The sequence below is a fragment of the Coregonus clupeaformis genome, chromosome 6 (assembly GCF_020615455.1).
Source record: "Coregonus clupeaformis isolate EN_2021a chromosome 6, ASM2061545v1, whole genome shotgun sequence".
Lineage (NCBI taxonomy): Eukaryota > Metazoa > Chordata > Actinopteri > Salmoniformes > Salmonidae > Coregonus > Coregonus clupeaformis.
The window spans coordinates 35,065,373-35,084,928 of NC_059197.1; the positions used below are offsets into that span (position 1 = coordinate 35,065,373).

At 39.0% G+C, this 19,556-nt stretch overlaps 2 protein-coding genes across 2 annotated transcripts; both read right to left on the bottom strand.

Moving 5' to 3' along the window:
• Window positions 1–7,665: 7,665 nt before the first annotated feature.
• On the bottom strand, window positions 7,666–11,152 carry LOC121567608 (vomeronasal type-2 receptor 116-like). The gene is made up of 5 exons (XM_041877788.2): window positions 10,944–11,152; window positions 10,060–10,309; window positions 9,398–9,820; window positions 9,109–9,229; window positions 7,666–8,748 (listed from the first exon to the last, which is right to left on the bottom strand). Exons 1-5 carry the CDS (start codon window positions 11,144–11,146, stop codon window positions 8,000–8,002), a joined length of 1,746 nt encoding a protein of 581 aa, XP_041733722.1. The 5' UTR covers window positions 11,147–11,152; the 3' UTR covers window positions 7,666–7,999.
• A 5,537-nt stretch (window positions 11,153–16,689) lies between these two features.
• Window positions 16,690–18,351, bottom strand: LOC121568476 (G-protein coupled receptor family C group 6 member A-like). Its single transcript, XM_045216775.1, is given in 3 exon segments — window positions 16,690–17,135; window positions 17,138–17,293; window positions 18,153–18,351. Coding segments are annotated over 3 exon segments (801 nt in total).
• Between the last annotated feature and the right edge of the window lie 1,205 nt (window positions 18,352–19,556).

A 19,556-nucleotide genomic window follows, 5' to 3' on the forward strand; every position in this document is an offset into this window, starting at 1 on the left:
ATCTGCAGAGAAGAATGGGAGAAACTCCCCAAATACAGGTGTGCCAAGCTTGTAGCTTCATATCCAATAAGACTCGAGGCTGTAATTGCTGCCAAAGGTGCTTCAACAATGTGCTGAGTAAAGGGTCTGAAAACGTATGTAAATGTCATTTTTCAGTTGTTGTTATTTATTTTTGAAAAATTTGCTTTGTCATTATTGGGGTATTGTGTGTACAGTATGTGGATAAAAAACCCAATGTCAGTGGAAATCAAGGCCAGCATTTAGTTTGGTACAGCAGGGGACTCAGGGCCGGGCCTTGCTGTTCTGCTGACCTAGGCGAGACCAAAATTAGGTTGAATTCAGTTTCTGAATGAACGGTAAAAATACATATTTTCAGTAAGTTTAAAATACATATTTTCCAAGATGTTGAAAAGGCATCTTTTCGGGATGTTGAAAAATACATTTTTGATTTGATTGAGCGCGATTTAGGTTGGCTTTTTGATCAGCGAAACCTACATGATGTAAAAAGTTTCCATCTCATTACATTGTCATACATTTTATCTCCAGCCTGTAGGCTACAGAAAAGGCCACATACTCTTTCTAACATATCCTATATCTGCTACATGATTTATGATAGATTATTTTTGGGACGAAACGTTGGTGGAGCCCTACAGCGATGAGTCTCTTCAACAGCACCCTGGAGAGGCATTCCGGAGCTTCCCTGCCATTGACAAAGTGGGCACCGTTGATCACAGGGCAGCATCAGCGCTCACCTAAAAAGCCCACATGCCACCGGTTGAGAAAAATTTTCATTGTTTTTGGGCAGAATTATGTGACATTTTATGTGTTGTTGTTGGAGATGCGTCTTGGCCAGTTTAGCTCGGAAAATGAGTCAATTTGCTGCCGTAGGCGGCCGTTTAACTCCTCGATCACACCAACAGTGTTTTTGCGCAAAAATGGTACGCAGCATCATCTGGATACGTGTGCAACAAAAATTCAACATTCACCTTCTGCCACCATTTCTGTCAAGTCGTTTACACATACAGTTTGACATACAGTTTGACGCATGAATTAGATAAATCCAATGTACGCTCCACAGAGAACTCACTGCAACTGCCTTTGCAACGCAATGCTGCAAGGCAAATGCAAACGAATGTACTTCTGGTGAACCGAAACAAACACTCTGAAGAGTGTGATTTTTAGCGTGCATCGACGCAAGCTTCAACAGAAAGAATGCAAAGAAATATGATGCAGCCACTTAAACAATAAGGCAACATTTCTTGAAATCAATGGTGGCCATTATTTGAGCTTTGTTAAATACATGCTGTATTAATTTTGGCATGTTTACCTGCCTACATACCATAGATGGGTGATTCTGCAACTAGGGCACCTCTATGTCCTGGAGTCAATTTTTGGGATTTTATTTAAAATGTTTTTATTCTTTATAGGTTAAGTTCACACTACAATCATCCAATACTTTTTTTTTAGCTACTTTTCAGATGCATTTTATACCTCAATTTCACTGTTTTGCCCTTGTCCCTGATCCAGCCTTTTAAACTTCTACTATGTTTTTCTATGAGAAAACATTCATAACTACACATTATATAATCTACCGGAGAAAGAGTCAATTAAATAAAATCTATATCAATATTTACTGTGAATATGCCCTTTATATAGTTTTTTACACAAAATATACCTGTCCTTTGGTAGTGATGTCATTTCCACCACTGAGGACAAATTCCTCATTAAAAAAGTTTTTCAAGAGAATGCTAATTTAGTTACCATGGAAACATATTGTGACACTGAAGCACATGGCTGCAGCGGACAGTTGTTCCAAATGTGATGTCCAGAAGTTGAAGAAAAATCTAGGTGAATATTGCTTGTGTAGAGAATATTCTTGTCAGTCATTTCCAAACAGGCTATAATTTCATTAATTTGTGATAGAAATTGTGATTTTTTTGTGTATATTTTATGTATTTAGTGTAAACTATATGCTACCTGTACTACTAGCCAAAGCATGCTAAGTAGCCTGTAATTTTTCTCCGGAAACTGTAGAAGCGTCACTTCCATCACAGTCATTTCCATCACAAACTTAACTGTGGTGGAAATGAAGTTTCAACAAGTTGAAAACTAAGTAGTATTTGTCTTTGTTTTTAGAAGATGCCACATAAAACAGCATAGAGGTCACAGACATATAGAAACAAAATAGAACATGATCCTATACAATACCAGGAACATCTGCAAAAAGACAGGGAGAGATACTGGAAGAAAAAAGAGAAGGGAGAAGTGAAATATATCTCTGAGCTTACAAAGAGAGAACAGAGTAACAAGAGAAGACAATGGAAATGCAACTGACGAAATAGAAGACAGGCTTTAAAGAGAAGAGTTGCAATGGAGACCTACCTATAAGGCAACACACCACCTCAGTCACCAGATGACTTGCAGCCAGAACATGAGGCCAACATACCTGCGCCTAACTTACCTGCCCCTGATGCACACCTTGATACCCCTTCCTCATCATCTGCAACAGAAAGGAAAAGTCGAATGCTTGCTGGAATGAAAAAGGTTGAAAGAGGTCGCTCAAAAACCTACAGAGATCTTTGCATGACAAATGTCAAACTTGATAATGCTTTACGGAAAGCTGAGAAATACAAAAAAAGGTATGATCGACTAATGAAGAAAATGGAGAGACATGATTCCCCAAAGACAAAAACAAAACAGCAAATTAAGGGAACTCTGAAGAAGATGAGAATAATTTAATGTTTCAAAATGCTATCATTGCAGAGTTAAAGCAAATGTATCAAAATAATGTGCAGTGCCAAGGACAAACAAGTGGCTTAAAAAATGCTCAGAGGCAACATCCTGAGAAAGTATGGCCTGGTCAGAACTGCAAACAGAGAATTTGGATTTTCAGCAAAAGCAATGAGGGCAAATGAAAACAGGCCATCAAGTCTTCAAAAATCTGTGTAACAGAATTAGCACAGCCACAGAAGAGAAAATGAACGTCTATGAACGTCATGACAACAGTAGAACAACAACAGGGAAAAAGGACACACTAACAATAAACAAGAAAATGCAGAAGTGCTTCTTAAATGGCACAATTCAAGTTTAAGAGGGAATATTCAGAGATTAAAATGTCCTACTATGAAATCTTCAAAATATGTCATTTTTGGGTTGTCAAGCCAGCAGTCCAGGATAGGGACACATGCCTCTGCAAAACCCACGCCAACCTCCAGTTCATGGCGGACAAACTACAGGATCACAGTGTGATCAGCTGCAACAACATTGAGAACCTTACTGAGTCTTTGTGCTGTGAGAACCTGAAGAGAGAGAGCATGTATAGAGAGTGCTCCCTTTGCCAAGCAAAATAGTTTAAAACATCTGACTTTATCTCTTCTATGCTCGCTTCGAGGCAAGCAACACTGAAGCATGCATGAGAGCACCAGCTGTTCCGGATGACTAGGTGATCACGCTCTCTGTAGCCGATGTGAGTAAGACTTTTAAGCAGGTCAACATTCACAAGGCCGCAGGGCCAGACTTCTTTAAGAGGCTCCTCTGTCCTCCACTCGTTACCTGTATTAATGGCACCTGTTTGAACTTGTTATCAGTATAAAAGACACCTGTCCACAACCTCAAACAGTCACACTCCAAACTCCACTATGGCCAAGACCAAAGAGCTGTCAAAGGACACCAGAAACAAAATTGTAGACCTGCACCAGGCTGGGAAGACTGAATCTGCAATAGGTAAGCAGCTTGGTTTGAAGAAATCAACTGTGGGAGCAATTATTAGGAAATGGAAGACATACAAGACCACTGATAATCTCCCTCGATCTGGAGCTCCACGCAAGATCTCACCCCGTGGGGTCAAAATGCTCACAAGAACGGTGAGCAAAAATCCCAGAACCACACAGGGGGACCTAGTGAATGACCTGCAGAGAGCTGGGACCAAAGTAACAAAGCCTACCATCAGTAACACACTACGCCGCCAGGGACTCAAATCCTGCAGTACAAGACGTGTCCCCCTGCTTAAGCCAGTACATGTCCAGGCCCGTCTGAAGTTTGCTAGTGCATTTGGATGATCCAGAAGAGGATTGGGAGAATGTCATATGGTCAGATGAAACCAAAATATAACTTTTTGGTAAAAACTCAACTCGTCGTGTTTGGAGGACAAAGAATGCTGAGTTGCATCCAAAGAACACCATACCTACTGTGAAGCATGGGGGTGGAAACATCTTGCTTTGGGGCTGTTTTTCTGCAAAGGGACCAGGACGACTGATCCGTGTAAAGGAAAGAATGAATGGGGCCATGTATCGTGAGATTTTGAGTGAAAACCTCCTTCCATCAGCAAGGGCATTGAAGATGAAACGTGGCTGGGTCTTTCAGCCCGCCCGGGCAACGAAGGAGTGGCTTCGTAAGAAGCATTTCAAGGTCCTGGAGTGGCCTAGCCAGTCTCCAGATCTCAACCCCATAGAAAATATTTGGAGGGAGTTGAAAGTCCGTGTTGCCCAGCGACAGCCCCAAAACATCACTGCTTTATAGGAGATCTGCATGGAGGAATGAGCCAAAATACCAGCAACAGTGTGTGAAAACCTTGTGAAGACTTACAGAAAACGTTTGACCTGTGTCATTGCCAACAAAGGGTATATAACAAAGTATTGAGAAACTTTTGTTATTGACCAAATACTTATTTTCCACCATAATTTGCAAATAAATTCATAAAAAATCCTACAATGTGATTTTCTTGAAGAAAAATTTTCATTTTATCTGTCATAGTTGACGTGTACCTATGATGAAAATTACAGGCCTCTCTCATCTTTTTAAGCGGGAGAACTTGCACAATTGGTGGCTGACTAAATACTTTTTTCCCCCACTGTATCTAGCTGATAATTATGAAGTAAAACGTTTGCTTTGTGTAAATCTTGTTTCATCTATTGTTGCCATTGTCCTGGCTGGAAGAAGGTTCAGTGAATGGGGGATGACGTGACGTGACGTAAAACAGTAGCGGGAGTGCAAGTGCTTCTCAAATGAATTGTTTTATACATTCTCCACACTCGCGTTCTCACAAGAACGTACTCAAGAGAACGTGGTCAGAGAATGCACTCGGAGCATGAGAGTGTGGAGCGAGGTAGGTGCATATTGAGAAACACCCAATGTTTCACTGTCGAATTTCGATCTCTGTAGTACCATACAGTGAACAGTGCCCAGAGGGGACGAGACAACTTTTTCTGAGCTAGTCGAAATCACGCATCAATGTCATTATCATGGACATATCCAAGTAAATGCCAAGATGATATGTTGTATTTTCATGTTTTTATGAGTTAATGAAAGTCCGCTAGCCTTCCCTAGCAACGCATTTAGCAATCCAGAGAATGAAACTAATTTAACTAGATAATGGAAAAAGATTACCACTTTGATGAATTGTATTCGTTGTCATATTGATGAATTCTATTGTATTCATTGTGCGATTTATTGTGAACAGGCATTTTCATCAATGTGGCCTAACTAACATAAATATGTCACTCTATCAATTATTCCCAATAGCAATACAAAATACATTTTAATTAATCAGGACATTTAATGAATATAGATAAAATAGCACAAATCCTAGAACATTCACAGGTCGACGATAACATTGTTTTTTTGCAGTGCAGAGATCTGTGTGTCCCCTAAGGAGTGGCAGGGCCATCAAATACACATTCAGGCCGATGTGCTGCTTTGATAATAGTTGTTGTCATAAATTGCTAAAGGTAGTGGTAACGCTTCAATGCCAGTTCTATGTTTGTCCGTCAAGTCAATGCCACAAACACCAGTGACTTGTACCATTTTCAAATATGTGTAAAGATCAAAGGAAGTCTCATTATTGGCTTCGTAATCTCAGTGTTCTCCAAAATGTTGCGTTGATGGCGTAGATATTTGGAAGTCGCTAAAACAGCATTCAGACTTGGGTGGTGAGCGTCAGCAATGTTTGATCAAGTGCATAAAAAGGGTCAGGGGCTTAAAACATGGGTACAGTGACAGTACAGTAACATAGCTTCTGTTGTTTATTGACAGACAGCTCATTCTGTATATTGTTAGCTACTGTAGCTAGCTGGATATGACACTAGATAGTTAGCCAACACGAAGCTACCCATAGTTACTGTATGTCAGAGAATGGTACATTATTGGTAATTCTCAAGGTGCCTGGAATCTCTGATTCAAGACATGAGTAAAAAAATAATATTATCAGTTATTTATTAGTAGGGCCTAAGACCGGAAAATGTAGGCTAATTGAAAATAGCAACATTGACTTGAATTCACCAATGACCATAGAACTAGGCCCATGTGTCTCAGCCACACCCCTTTCCTGCAGTCAAATGACTCACGGGTGGAGTTATTAATATTTGAAATATAACAAAACCGTTTGACATAGAAACACCAGATTTCTTGTTTATTAATTATGAAATTATGATTTCTTCTGTATGTATATATAAAAAGTGTAATATTGGGATGTAAACTCAAAATGTAACATTTTTTAATATATCTGACATGGTACAGGTGCCCTCTTTTTTTTTTATAGCCAATTGTGTGAGGTGTATACTTTTGTTTCAAAGTAGATTTTGTTTAAGACTACCAAGAAACACTCTGTGTGACCCTGATATATCCCACTGCTATATGTTTAGGCTTATACTGATAGGCCCATAATGTACCAGTGTACTGATCACACCCCTATTTCAGCCCACCTGTTGGAGACCTGAATCAAATTTCATTGTAATGGACCCAGATGGCTAATGAATGTCGTCTGTTGTGTTTGAGCTGTAAGGGGGGGGGGGGCTCTGATTTTAACAATGGGCAGTACTACTACTATGTGCTCCATTCACTGCTATGTCAGTGGGGAGCCAATCAGGTCTACAGCTCTAGCAGGTAACATACAGATGTAGGATCTTAATTGCAAAGCAGGAAAAGCAAGCTTGTAGTGTATTTAAGCAATAAGGCACGAGGGGGTGTGGTGTATGGCCAATATACCACGGCTAAGGGCTGTTCTTGAGCACGACGCAAAGCGGAGTGCCTGGATACAGCCCTTAGCTGTGGTATATTGGCTATATATCACAAACCCCCGAGTTGCCTTATTGCGATTATAAACTGGTTACCAAAGTAATTAGAGCAATAAAAAGCAATGTTTTGCTTTCAGCCAATCAGCATTCAGGGCTGGAACCACCCAGTTTCTAATTTAGTTTTAAACTGGCTTCTAAGGTTTGTAGACTGTAGATTTAAGACTTGAATTTGCCCTAACGAAAAATGTATCAATCCTCAACAAAATGTTCATTCATTATAATCCACATAATAATTCACATTTCCTGTTGCTGCAGGTTATTTTCCAGCTGTAGCAAACTGGCTCAAATTAAGATCCTACATCTGTAGTGTTTGACACCTCCCAATAACTCTATTCACCAGAGGTTCCGACGCCTTATTATATTTTATAATATCCTCTAAGGGTTGATAGACATACTGTCTCTGTTTCATTCATTGATTGTGGGATTATTTTATGATCACCAGTTTGTTAATCAGAGTTGAGTGTAATTGTAGTATTTTGTATTTATTATGGATCCCCATTAGCTGCTGCCAATGTATGTTTTATTACACTTAAGGATGCTTTGTGCACAGTTGTAGGAAACAGTCACATAAATAACATTTGTTATTGTTGCTTTATTAAGATTACATTAGATACATTTGTTATTGTGGTTACAAAGCTATCTTATTTCTATGGATAATATTAACCAGTGATTAGAAAACAACAACAGGGATGAGCAACTCCAGTCGTCGGTGGCCTGATTGATGTCATACTTTTCCCCCCCAGCCTTATAGCTAACACACCAGATGGAACTAATTGCATTCTAAACCGAAGACTATGATTGGTTGAATATTAGAGTCAGGTGTGTTAGCTGGGGCTGGCGCAAAAGTGTGACACCAATCAGGCCACCGAGGAATGGAGTTGCCCATCCCTGGTGTTACAAGCTTTCAGTTTATAGGTTTAGACATCTAACTATGTTGAATGTACCTCAATGACCAATTTATACTTTGTTGGTGCCCTGGAGGTTTGCAGCCATGCGGCTAATTGTACATGTATAAGAACAGTCAATAGAAGGAACTTAGCTTGCATAGAAGGTAGCTTATTGGCCTGAGAGACCAGCACAAAGCACAAGAGAGCCAGGAGTCCTATATACCCCAACACAGCCCAGAAACCAATAGCTGAACCCACATCACACTCTAGAATGCTATTTTCCTTATAGGTCTTCATATTCTTGTAGGGGAAAGGAGGGGAGACTGTTAACCAAAGAACACAGATCAGGACCTGTATGAGAGTGAAAGCCAGAACACTGAGTCTCTGCTGTGGAGGCCCAAACCATTTCATGACATTACTGCCTGGAAGTGTAGCCCTGAAGGCCATCAACACCACTATTGTTTTCCCCAGAACACAAGAGATGCAGAGGACGAAGGTGATCCCAAACGCTGTGTGGCGCAGCATACAGGACCACTCAGAGGGCCGGCCAATGGCGGTGAGAGGTGAGAGAGAACAAAGAGTCTGTGTGATGAGAAGCAGGAAGCTCAGCTTGCTGTTGGCTCTGTAGACAGGGGTGTCTCTGTGAGACACGGTCACCACTGTACTGGTGTAGATCCCAAGCCAGAACAGAGCTGTTAGCAGTAGTCCTTCCACCCAGCCATTAGAGACACACCGATGGCTCCTCTCCTCAATCTTGCCGTGCAGGATACGTGGGATATGTTCACTAGCATCTGGTAAAGAAACACAGGATTTTACATGGTCAATCAGCAAAACATTTTTTTACATTAAAGAGCACATTGTAGCCTGAATAGATCACTGGTTATCTTTAATATGATTTGTGGTATTTAGGTTAAGATTACACTGAATTGTTGCAGTAATTCATAACATTTTACACCTTGGCTGTCGACCTGATATACGTTTTTTCACAAAAAAAATGTTAGGTGAAATCAAATGCTTGATCACACATTGTATTCAAACAGATTGTTTATAAACAATTGCAGTTGATGGTCTGTTACACAAGCAGAACCATTATATTAGAGGATGAAGAGGAAGTCAACTTCATTCACAACCACAAGTGGATTTCTCCTCACCATTTTTCTGACCGTGTTCTCTGTCAGTCATCACGTTTAGGTTGAAACAACATGATCCTGTTTCATTAGCGTCACTCCATCTTCCTGGTGGAGATATCTGTATGCACACCACCTTCAGTAGCTGTCAGTAGAAAAGCACAACAGTTACCACAATGTGGACACACAATGCACTTATACACACAATCTCTTCAAACTTCCTACTATTAAATAACTCACTTTTCATTTTGCTGTCATTGCATTAGCCTTCGTAAATAGTACAGTGATCACAACATTACCAGTCAGCAAGTACCTGGTTTGGTGTAAATCCAGCATCTTTTAGACAGGCTGATTTAGGATGACTGTCGCTGCATTCCTTTCTCATGAGCATGTCAGCTACCGTTGTCAATGCACACGTGGCCCCGTGGACGTTGAGCCAGGCTTGGCCCTCAGCTAAAGGGGAGCACATCCTCCGCTGAGCAGCCAGGCTCCAGTCACAGATAAAGGTACTCAGTAAGAACTCAGCCAGTCCTGGGAGACCAAACCCCTTCACGTCCTGTAAGAGGGTCTGACTCTTAGCTGTATCCTCCAGTTTGCACGTCCCACAGACAATGTCCACCCTGCTCCAGCATAGCAGGGGCAGCAGCAGGGTTAGGTTCTGGGCCCAGTGACTGGACTCTGCTCTGGGGTCGACATCTCTGTCTCTCAGAAATGCACAAGTACGTTCGTGGCTCATCTGTGCACAAGGAAAGGAGGGGAGAACAACACATGTATTCAGTGAAAGTATTACGGTACACACATTATTCTTGCTTATACTTACTTGACTGATGTCGGAATCAACAGGATGTTATTCTTTTTAAAAAGTTTCGTTGGGGAGGTCCAGATTAGAAACTCTCATTTCTCAATGAAACATTGTGTAGTAGATAGGGCTGTACAATATGCACTGCTGAGTATCACACTTCCTGTCAGTCTCACCTGTAGCCCGTGTGAGGGGCTGCTGGGTCCAGAGGAGGAGTGTCCCACCAGTGCCTGCACTCTGCTGCCGCTGTGCCCTGTCGGCTCACTCTGCCCCACTCCATTCAAAACCTCCGGAACGGCTCGCAGCAAGTCGTTGCTCCCACAGATGGCATAGATGCCGTAGCCCAGAGTCACAGCTGGTAGAAGGTCAGGGTTTCTGTTGTTCTCCTCTACGGTGAATATCACTATCCAGTCCTCTTGAATTGTGCTAGAGAATGAAATAGCATAAGATGTCTTCACATGGCTGTGCATACCCCCCAACTCCCCCCTCGAAATATTTGGAACAATTTGGAAGACAGTAAAGATCATCCTCTGACAATAATGAACAAAAACTAAATTTAGCCTACACATGAAACAGATCAATATGTTAAAATAAATGTAATGCAGATGTAACCTGCTTATATGAATTCAAGATGAGTGCATTCTACTTGTATGTATACATTTAGTCATCAACGAGAGACAGATATCTGGAGTGACTTCAGTAGAAACTAGCAGAATGCTCCGGAAGCCTCTGGAGTTTCCCATCAGGTTGTTTAATTGCCTTTTTAGATGGTCCCATGATATGTCATTGAGAGTCCAATCATTTGATCTCAGTTTTCCCACTGAGATAATTAAAACAATTACAAACTCAGTGCTGATCAAACAAACAAGAGTTACGTTTAAATCCAGGTCCTGTGTTATACAGACACAAATAAATTAAAGAAATGCATCAATGATTCCCAAATGAAATTGTTCCTAGAGAGAGAAGTTGTGAGTGCTGAAAAGAGATCATCAGATTTTTAAAAATTTACATTAGTAAAAACATGTTTTGCCAATAACTACAATTCCATTTTTATACTCACCTTTCATATTTCAGAACCAGATTCATTCTACAGTGAGTGAGAGCGTCTCCAACAGAGTTGTTTAAAGTGAAACATATTGTGTCTCCATCCTCTCTACTGTGTGGTAGCGCAGCGCTCGCGTCCAGAGTCAGACAGAGTCTTCTGCAGCAGGGAGTCACTGCCCCGGTGAACAGAGCTAACAAGACAAGTGTGACTGGTCTCATCTCAGAGCCTCGCCTTGGCACAGTCACCATCCTGGAGAGCGTCTGTGTTTTATAGCCTCTTTTCTCCTACCCAGCTGTAGGGGTTATCTGATGGGGGGAACAAACTGACAAGTAAACACAATTATGACGTAAGGCTTCCAGAACTTTGGAGAACAAACAACATGACATCTGATTCCTTGCTCAACGAATGATAATTTCAATTTTATTGACCACGGTAATTGTTTATCTCTTCCAAGTGTAGTTTTCCCCTTCCCACGTTCACTGTGTGGCCTAATATAAGATACCTTTCCATCCCAGTGTACACAGGAAGATGTGTTATTATCCAAGTCATTTGGTATTAGATTACCTTTCATTTATTTCAACATCTATTTGAAATGGATTACACTGGTTTCCAGTTACATATAGATATAATTCACAAAGCCTAGCGTGTCAGTTGCAAATATTATGACATCTATATATCATATTATGACATCTATCATATTATGACATCTATCTACCATATTATGACATCTATCTATCATATTTTGACATCTTTCTATCATATTATGACATCTATCTATCATATTATGACATCTATCTACCATATTATGACATCTATCTATCATATTATGACATCTATCTACCATATTATGACATCTATCTATCATATTATGACATCTATATATCATATTATGACATCTATCTACCATATTATGACATATATATATCATATTATGACATCTATCTACCATGTTATGACATCTATCTACCATATTATGACATCTATATATCATATTATGACATCTATCTATCATATTATGACATCTATCTACCATATTATGACATCTATCTACCATATTATGACATCTATCATATTATGACATATAACTACCATATTATGACATCTATCTACCATATTATGACATCTATCTACCATATTATGACATCTATCTATCATATTATGACATATAACTATCATATTATGACATCTATCTACCATATTATGACATTTATCGTATTATGAAATCTATCTATCATATTATGACATTTATCGTACTATGACATCTATCTACCATATTATGACATCTATCTACCATATTATGACATCTATCTATCATATTATGACATATAACTACCATATTATGACATCTATCTACCATATTATGACATCTATCATATTATGACATCTATCTACCATATTATGACATCTATCTACCATATTATGACATCTATCTATCATATTATGACATCTATCTATCATATTATGACATCTATCTATCATATTATGACATCTATCTACCATATTATGACATATATCTACCATATTATGACATCTATCTACCATATTATGACATCTATCTATCATATTATGACATCTATCTATCATATTATGACATCTATCTATCATAGTATGACATCTATCTACCATATTATGACATCTATCTACCATATTATGACATCTATCTATCATATTATGACATATAACTACCATATTATGACATCTATCTACCATATTATGACATCTATCTATCATATTATGACATATAACTATCATATTATGACATCTATCTACCATATTATGACATTTATCGTATTATGAAATCTATCTATCATATTATGACATTTATCTTACTATGACATCTATCTACCATATTATGACATCTATCTACCATATTATGACATCTATCTATCATATTATGACATATAACTACCATATTATGACATCTATCTACCATATTATGACATCTATCATATTATGACATCTATCTACCATATTATGACATCTATCTACCATATTATGACATCTATCTATCATATTATGACATCTATCTATCATATTATGACATCTATCTATCATATTATGACATCTATCTACCATATTATGACATCTATCTACCATATTATGACATCTATCTACCATATTATGACATCTATCTATCATATTATGACATCTATCTATCATATTATGACATCTATCTATCATATTATGACATCTATCTACCATATTATGACATCTATCTACCATATTATGACATCTATCTATCATATTATGACATATAACTACCATATTATGACATCTATATATCATATTATGACATCTATCTATCATATTATGACATCTATCTACCATATTATGACATCTATCTACCATATTATGACATCTATCTATCATATTATGACATATAACTACCATATTATGACATCTATCTACCATATTATGACATCTATTATATTATGACATCTATCTACCATATTATGACATCTATATATCATATTATGACATCTATCTATCATATTATGACATCTATCTACCATATTATGACATCTATCTATCATATTATGACATCTATATATCATATTATGACATCTATCTACCATATTATGACATATATATATCATATTATGACATCTATCTACCATGTTATGACATCTATCTACCATATTATGACATCTATATATCATATTATGACATCTATCTATCATATTATGACATCTATCTACCATATTATGACATCTATCTACCATATTATGACATCTATCTATCATATTATGACATATAACTACCATATTATGACATCTATCTACCATATTATGACATATATCATATTATGACATCTATCTACCATATTATGACATCTATCTACCATATTATGACATCTATCTACCATATTATGACATCTATCTATCATATTATGACATATAACTATCATATTATGACATCTATCTACCATATTATGACATTTATCGTATTATGAAATCTATCTATCATATTATGACATTTATCTTACTATGACATCTATCTACCATATTATGACATCTATCTACCATATTATGACATCTATCTATCATATTATGACATATAACTACCATATTATGACATCTATCTACCATATTATGACATCTATCATATTATGACATCTATCTACCATATTATGACATCTATCTACCATATTATGACATCTATCTATCATATTATGACATCTATCTATCATATTATGACATCTATCTATCATATTATGACATCTATCTACCATATTATGACATCTATCTACCATATTATGACATCTATCTACCATATTATGACATCTATCTATCATATTATGACATCTATCTATCATATTATGACATCTATCTATCATATTATGACATCTATCTACCATATTATGACATCTATCTACCATATTATGACATCTATCTATCATATTATGACATATAACTACCATATTATGACATCTATCTACCATATTATGACATCTATCTATCATATTATGACATATAACTATCATATTATGACATCTATCTACCATATTATGACATTTATCGTATTATGAAATCTATCTATCATATTATGACATTTATCTTACTATGACATCTATCTACCATATTATGACATCTATCTACCATATTATGACATCTATCTATCATATTATGACATATAACTACCATATTATGACATCTATCTACCATATTATGACATCTATCATATTATGACATCTATCTACCATATTATGACATCTATCTATCATATTATGACATCTATCTATCATATTATGACATCTATCTATCATATTATGACATCTATCTACCATATTATGACATATATCTACCATATTATGACATCTATCTACCATATTATGACATCTATCTATCATATTATGACATATATCTATCATATTATGACATCTATCTATCATATTATGACATCTATCTACCATATTATGACATCTATCTACCATATTATGACATCTATCTATCATATTATGACATATAACTACCATATTATGACATCTATCTACCATATTATGACATCTATCATATTATGACATCTATCATATTATGACATCTATCTACCATATTATGACATCTATCTACCATATTATGACATCTATCTATCATATTATGACATATAACTATCATATTATGACATCTATCTACCATATTATGACATTTATCGTATTATGAAATCTATCTATCATATTATGACATTTATCTTACTATGACATCTATCTATCATATTATGACATCTATCTACCATATCATGACGTCTATCTGCCATATGATGATATGTGCATTACAAGTATTGTACATAAGACATCTTGTGATCGGCATAGCTGGCTTCCTCTTTGTTATCCGTGTTCTATCTGGGGGTATCTGGTGTCGGAGGGCTTAGCTCCAATGTGGTGGTTCTCTGTGATGCTGGGGGGTCTTAGGTCCAGTGTGGTGGTTCTCTGTGGTGCTGGGGGTGGAGGGCCTAGGTTCAAGGTCTTGAGGCCTAAACTAAGATGACACTAATAGGCCTGTGGTAGGAGATAGCAAGGCCTACTGCCTGGCTCAGTGACACATCCTCCGGAGTGTGACATCACGCTGGCACCATCCATGAGCAGAGGAGGGGATACTGCTGGGAATCAGTACACTCTAGAGTCTGTCGCTGCAATATGGAGGCAACTCATCGTAATGAGGATGACACATCCGTTGTTTGTTACAGGAAGCTCACAGCTGTGCCCAGTGTATGGCTGGACATTAAACATGCCCCCTTATAGAGAGGTCTGAATACTTCACTGAAACAATAACAAAGCGGCATCCCCGCCTCTGTTTTGGTCAACAGCTAAGGAGAGGGACCTGGAGAATTATAACCACTCTCACATTCATGGACAGAGCTATGGATGCAAGGACTGACCATTCATGATATCAAAATTATAGTTTTAACCATGTTTTGAGGCTATGCAGTGTTTGGTAACATTGTTTAGAAATAAATTGTAAAACAAGCTTATATTTTAGGTTCTGATGGGGTACGACAGTTGAACTAAACTCACGAGGCAAATGTAAATTATATTCTGCAAGAATCAATGGGTAAACACTGTATTATCATAGTATTATATGTATCATTCATTTATTTTATAGTTTAAGTAAAAAAGGGTGTAACAATTAAGGATTCTAACTTTAATCTAATTCAAGGACGTTTCATATGTTTTACTGTGAATTAGAAAACAATATTATATTTGTTTCAAAATATATCTTATGAATGAATATCTTTGTAAGTAATTGATAATGGATGAGTCTCTTTCACATTTGATGAATATGTGAGATATGTATCAGATTTACGCATCAGATCTGTATATTTCACATTGTACACATATACTGTATCAAATTCAGCCAAGGCTTGTCTGCAGACGTCAATAAAGGGGAAGAGGTTGTACTTTAACTTATATCCACTAGAGGGCAGACTGTTTTATTTCCCTTCAGGATGGTCAGTGTAATTGTACATCGCCTCAGGTGTACTGAGCTGCTGGTGTTTTTCCTATCTGAGTAAAAAAACACTATTAGATATGTAAAGAAGCAATTACACTGTTGGATATGTATTTAAAGGTGTTTGTTTTTTAAGCATTATGTGGTTGCAGATGGGTACAGTCTGAATCCTAATAAAACATCAAACTTAGAGAACACAAAACAATTGTACGTTTTAAATCAAAAGTCAATAAATGACCATCATATATTTACATTTTACATTCAATTGTTTTTGTATATAGATGACCCACAAGCTAGTAACGTATATCATTGGTCTTCTACCCCGTTTCATTTGTGTTTTCCTCTGGCCTCAGTATTATAATGAAACATTTTAGAAGAAAGATACAAAGTAGCATTCCATAACTAGAGGCCAGAATAGCAAATATCTCCACAGCTACAGTGAACTTCCCAGGAGAGCTGACATAAGCTGGGATAAAGGTGATCCAGACTGCACAGAATATGAGCATGCTGAAGGTGATGAATTTGGCCTCATTGAAGTTATCAGGCAGCTTTCGAGCCAGAAAAGCCAACACAAAGCACAAGAGAGCCAGGAGTCCTATATACCCCAACACAGTCCAGAAACCAATGGCTGAACCCACATCACACTCTAGAATGATCTTTTCCTTGTAGGTAGTGAGGTTTTTAACGGGGAAGGGAGGGGACAGGACCAACCACAGAGTGCATATCAAAGCCTGGACAAACGTGAAGGACACCACAGTCAAGGACACAGAGTCAAGGAGAAGAGCAGCAGGAAGCTCAGCTCAGAGTTGTTGGCCCTGACGATGAGGGTCTTTCTGTAGTGGAAGAAAATTGTTGTTATAATAACAGTTAAACAAACACCAATCAAATAAAACAAAAAAAACAAAATGACCCCCCCATGACCTCAGTGTAGGACAGGAATTCTATGTCTTTTATGACACGTCTATCCCCTCTCCCATTGGACCAGTATTGGACTGGATGAATCTGGTTGGAGAAGAAAACCACAGAAAAACCACAATGTTAATGATTCAGGAAAACAAACAGACTCACATAGGGGACCAAGGAGAGTCTGTGTGTTCATGTTCACTCATGTACATATCAATCAGCAATGCTTGTCCACTGTAGAGTGTGTGTGAATGGACTTGTCTTCGATACTGTACATACCAACAGGGGCTGAGTGGCTGAGGTTAAGTGTAATTGTTGTGTTACTGAATACCGTGCAGGATAGCATTCTGACTCCCCAGTCAGAGATACGAAAACAAAACAATGTGACAATGTACCCGTCTCACTCCCTCCTCCCCAGACAATGCTAGCATCGTTCATATTGAACTGGTGGTCTTCAGGCAAGGAAGCTTCATAGAAACCGAGTGTGGCCACTTCCATGGCTCTCGATGTGGCACTTTGTAAATGTATCAGTTCATCTCTGGCAGGGGAATCTCCATTGCTGTAAAAAAAAAAAGACTCTCTCCCCCTCTCCTGTTGTGAAATTGACACTATGTAGAGAGAGCAACGGCTAAAGAGGAAAATGGTAAAGAGATGAAAGTCTTTTTTTTTTTTTATGTAGCTTTTGCGTTCATCGTTCTGTTATTATCAGTCTACAGTGAAATCATTTATTTTAATTTAATTATTTGCAATGGACCATTTTTTGAGTGGTATATAGGAAATAAACCTCAGATGTAGAGTAGATTAAAAAACCACTCATAACATTGAAAACAATGAAATATTTGTTCTCTTCAACTGAAAGAGGATACTCACTTCTTACAACTTATTGGGTCTGGTAAACTCTGGAAGTTGGGCACACTCCCGTCGTACTCGGTCTGGAAGGTGAAGATGCCTCCGATGACGAGGTCCCCGTCCTTGGCCAGCTCCGGCAGCTCTGCCCTGCTCTGCAGTCTGCACACAGGCTCTCCCTCCCCCATCACCACCAGCAGCACCAACAGGACCAGCTCCAGCGGTGGCATGACTCCTGGCTCCGTGGTGCAGTCTGGAGTTAGGGCTGTCTCTGTGTCTCTGTGTCTCTGTGTCTCTGTGTCTCTGTGGCTCTGTGGCTCTGTGTCTCTGTGTCTCTGTGTCTCTGTGTCTCTGTGTCTCTGTGGCTCTGTGTCTCTGTGGTTCTTTGGTTCTGTGGCTCTGTGGCTCTGTGGCTCTGTGTCTTTTTGGCTCTGTGGCTCTGTGGCTCTGTGGCTCTGTGGCTCTGTGGCTATCTGGCTCTGTGGTTCTGTGGCTCTGTGGTTCTGTGTCTCTGTGTCTCTGTGTCTCTGTGTCTCTGTGTCTCTGTGTCTCTCTGTCTATGTGGCTCTGTGGCTCTGTGGCTCTGTGGCTCTGTGGCTATCTGGCTCTGTGGTTCTGTGGCTCTGTGGTTCTGTGGCTCTGTGTCTCTGTGTCTCTGTGGCTCTGTGGCTCTGTGTCTTTGTGTCTCTGTGTCTCTCTGGCTCTGTGGCTATGTGGCTATGTGGCTCTGTGGCTCTGTGGCTCTGTGGCTCTGTGTCTCTGTGTCTCTGTGGCTCTGTGGCTCTGTGGCTCTGTGGCTCTCTGGCTCTGTGTCTCTGTGTCTCTGTGGCTCTGTGGCTCTGTGGCTCTGTGGCTATCTGGCTCTGTGGTTCTGTGGTTCTGTGGCTCTGTGTCTTTGTGTCTCTGTGTCTCTCTGGCTCTGTGGCTCTGTGGCTCTGTGGCTCTGTGGCTCTGTGTCTCTGTGGCTCTGTGTCTCTGTGTCTCTGTGTCTCTCTGGCTCTGTGGCTCTGTGGCTCTGTGGCTCTGTGTCTCTGTGGCTCTGTGGCTCTGTGGCTTTGTGGCTCTGTGGCTCTGTGTCTCTGTGGCTCTGTGGCTCTGTGGCTCTCTGGCTCTGTGCAACTCACAGCTCCTCTCTTTATACTCTCACAACCCTGTGTCTGTCTCAGAGCCTTACCACAGAGGCCCTGTCTGTCGGTGCTCCCGTCCCCGTCCACGTCCTGCCCACTCCCCCCTCAACCTGGCATGTAGGGGGTGTGACAGGTCTCTGAGGTATAGAGAGAAAGACGTAGGGCTCTCTAACGACTGTACCATATGTAGTGCCCTTGCTGTTCACAGTGTAATGTAACACTGGCAACATGCGGCACGTATCCGGGCCCGTGGCTGCTCTTTGATGGGCTCAAAGCCCTGTTACAGCCGCTCAAATTCACAGATTGAT

Coding starts and splice junctions, on each gene's coding strand:
- LOC121567608 (XM_041877788.2), bottom strand. CDS start 11,146: ATGAGACCAGTCACACTTGTCTTGTTAGCTCTGTTCACCGGGGCAGTG. Junction 10,310..10,943: donor CTGGTTCTGAAATATGAAAG/GTGAGTATAAAA, acceptor TTCATTCTCTAG/CACAATTCAAGAGGACTGGA. Junction 9,230..9,397: donor CTGGATTTACACCAAACCAG/GTACTTGCTGAC, acceptor TTCTACTGACAG/CTACTGAAGGTGGTGTGCAT.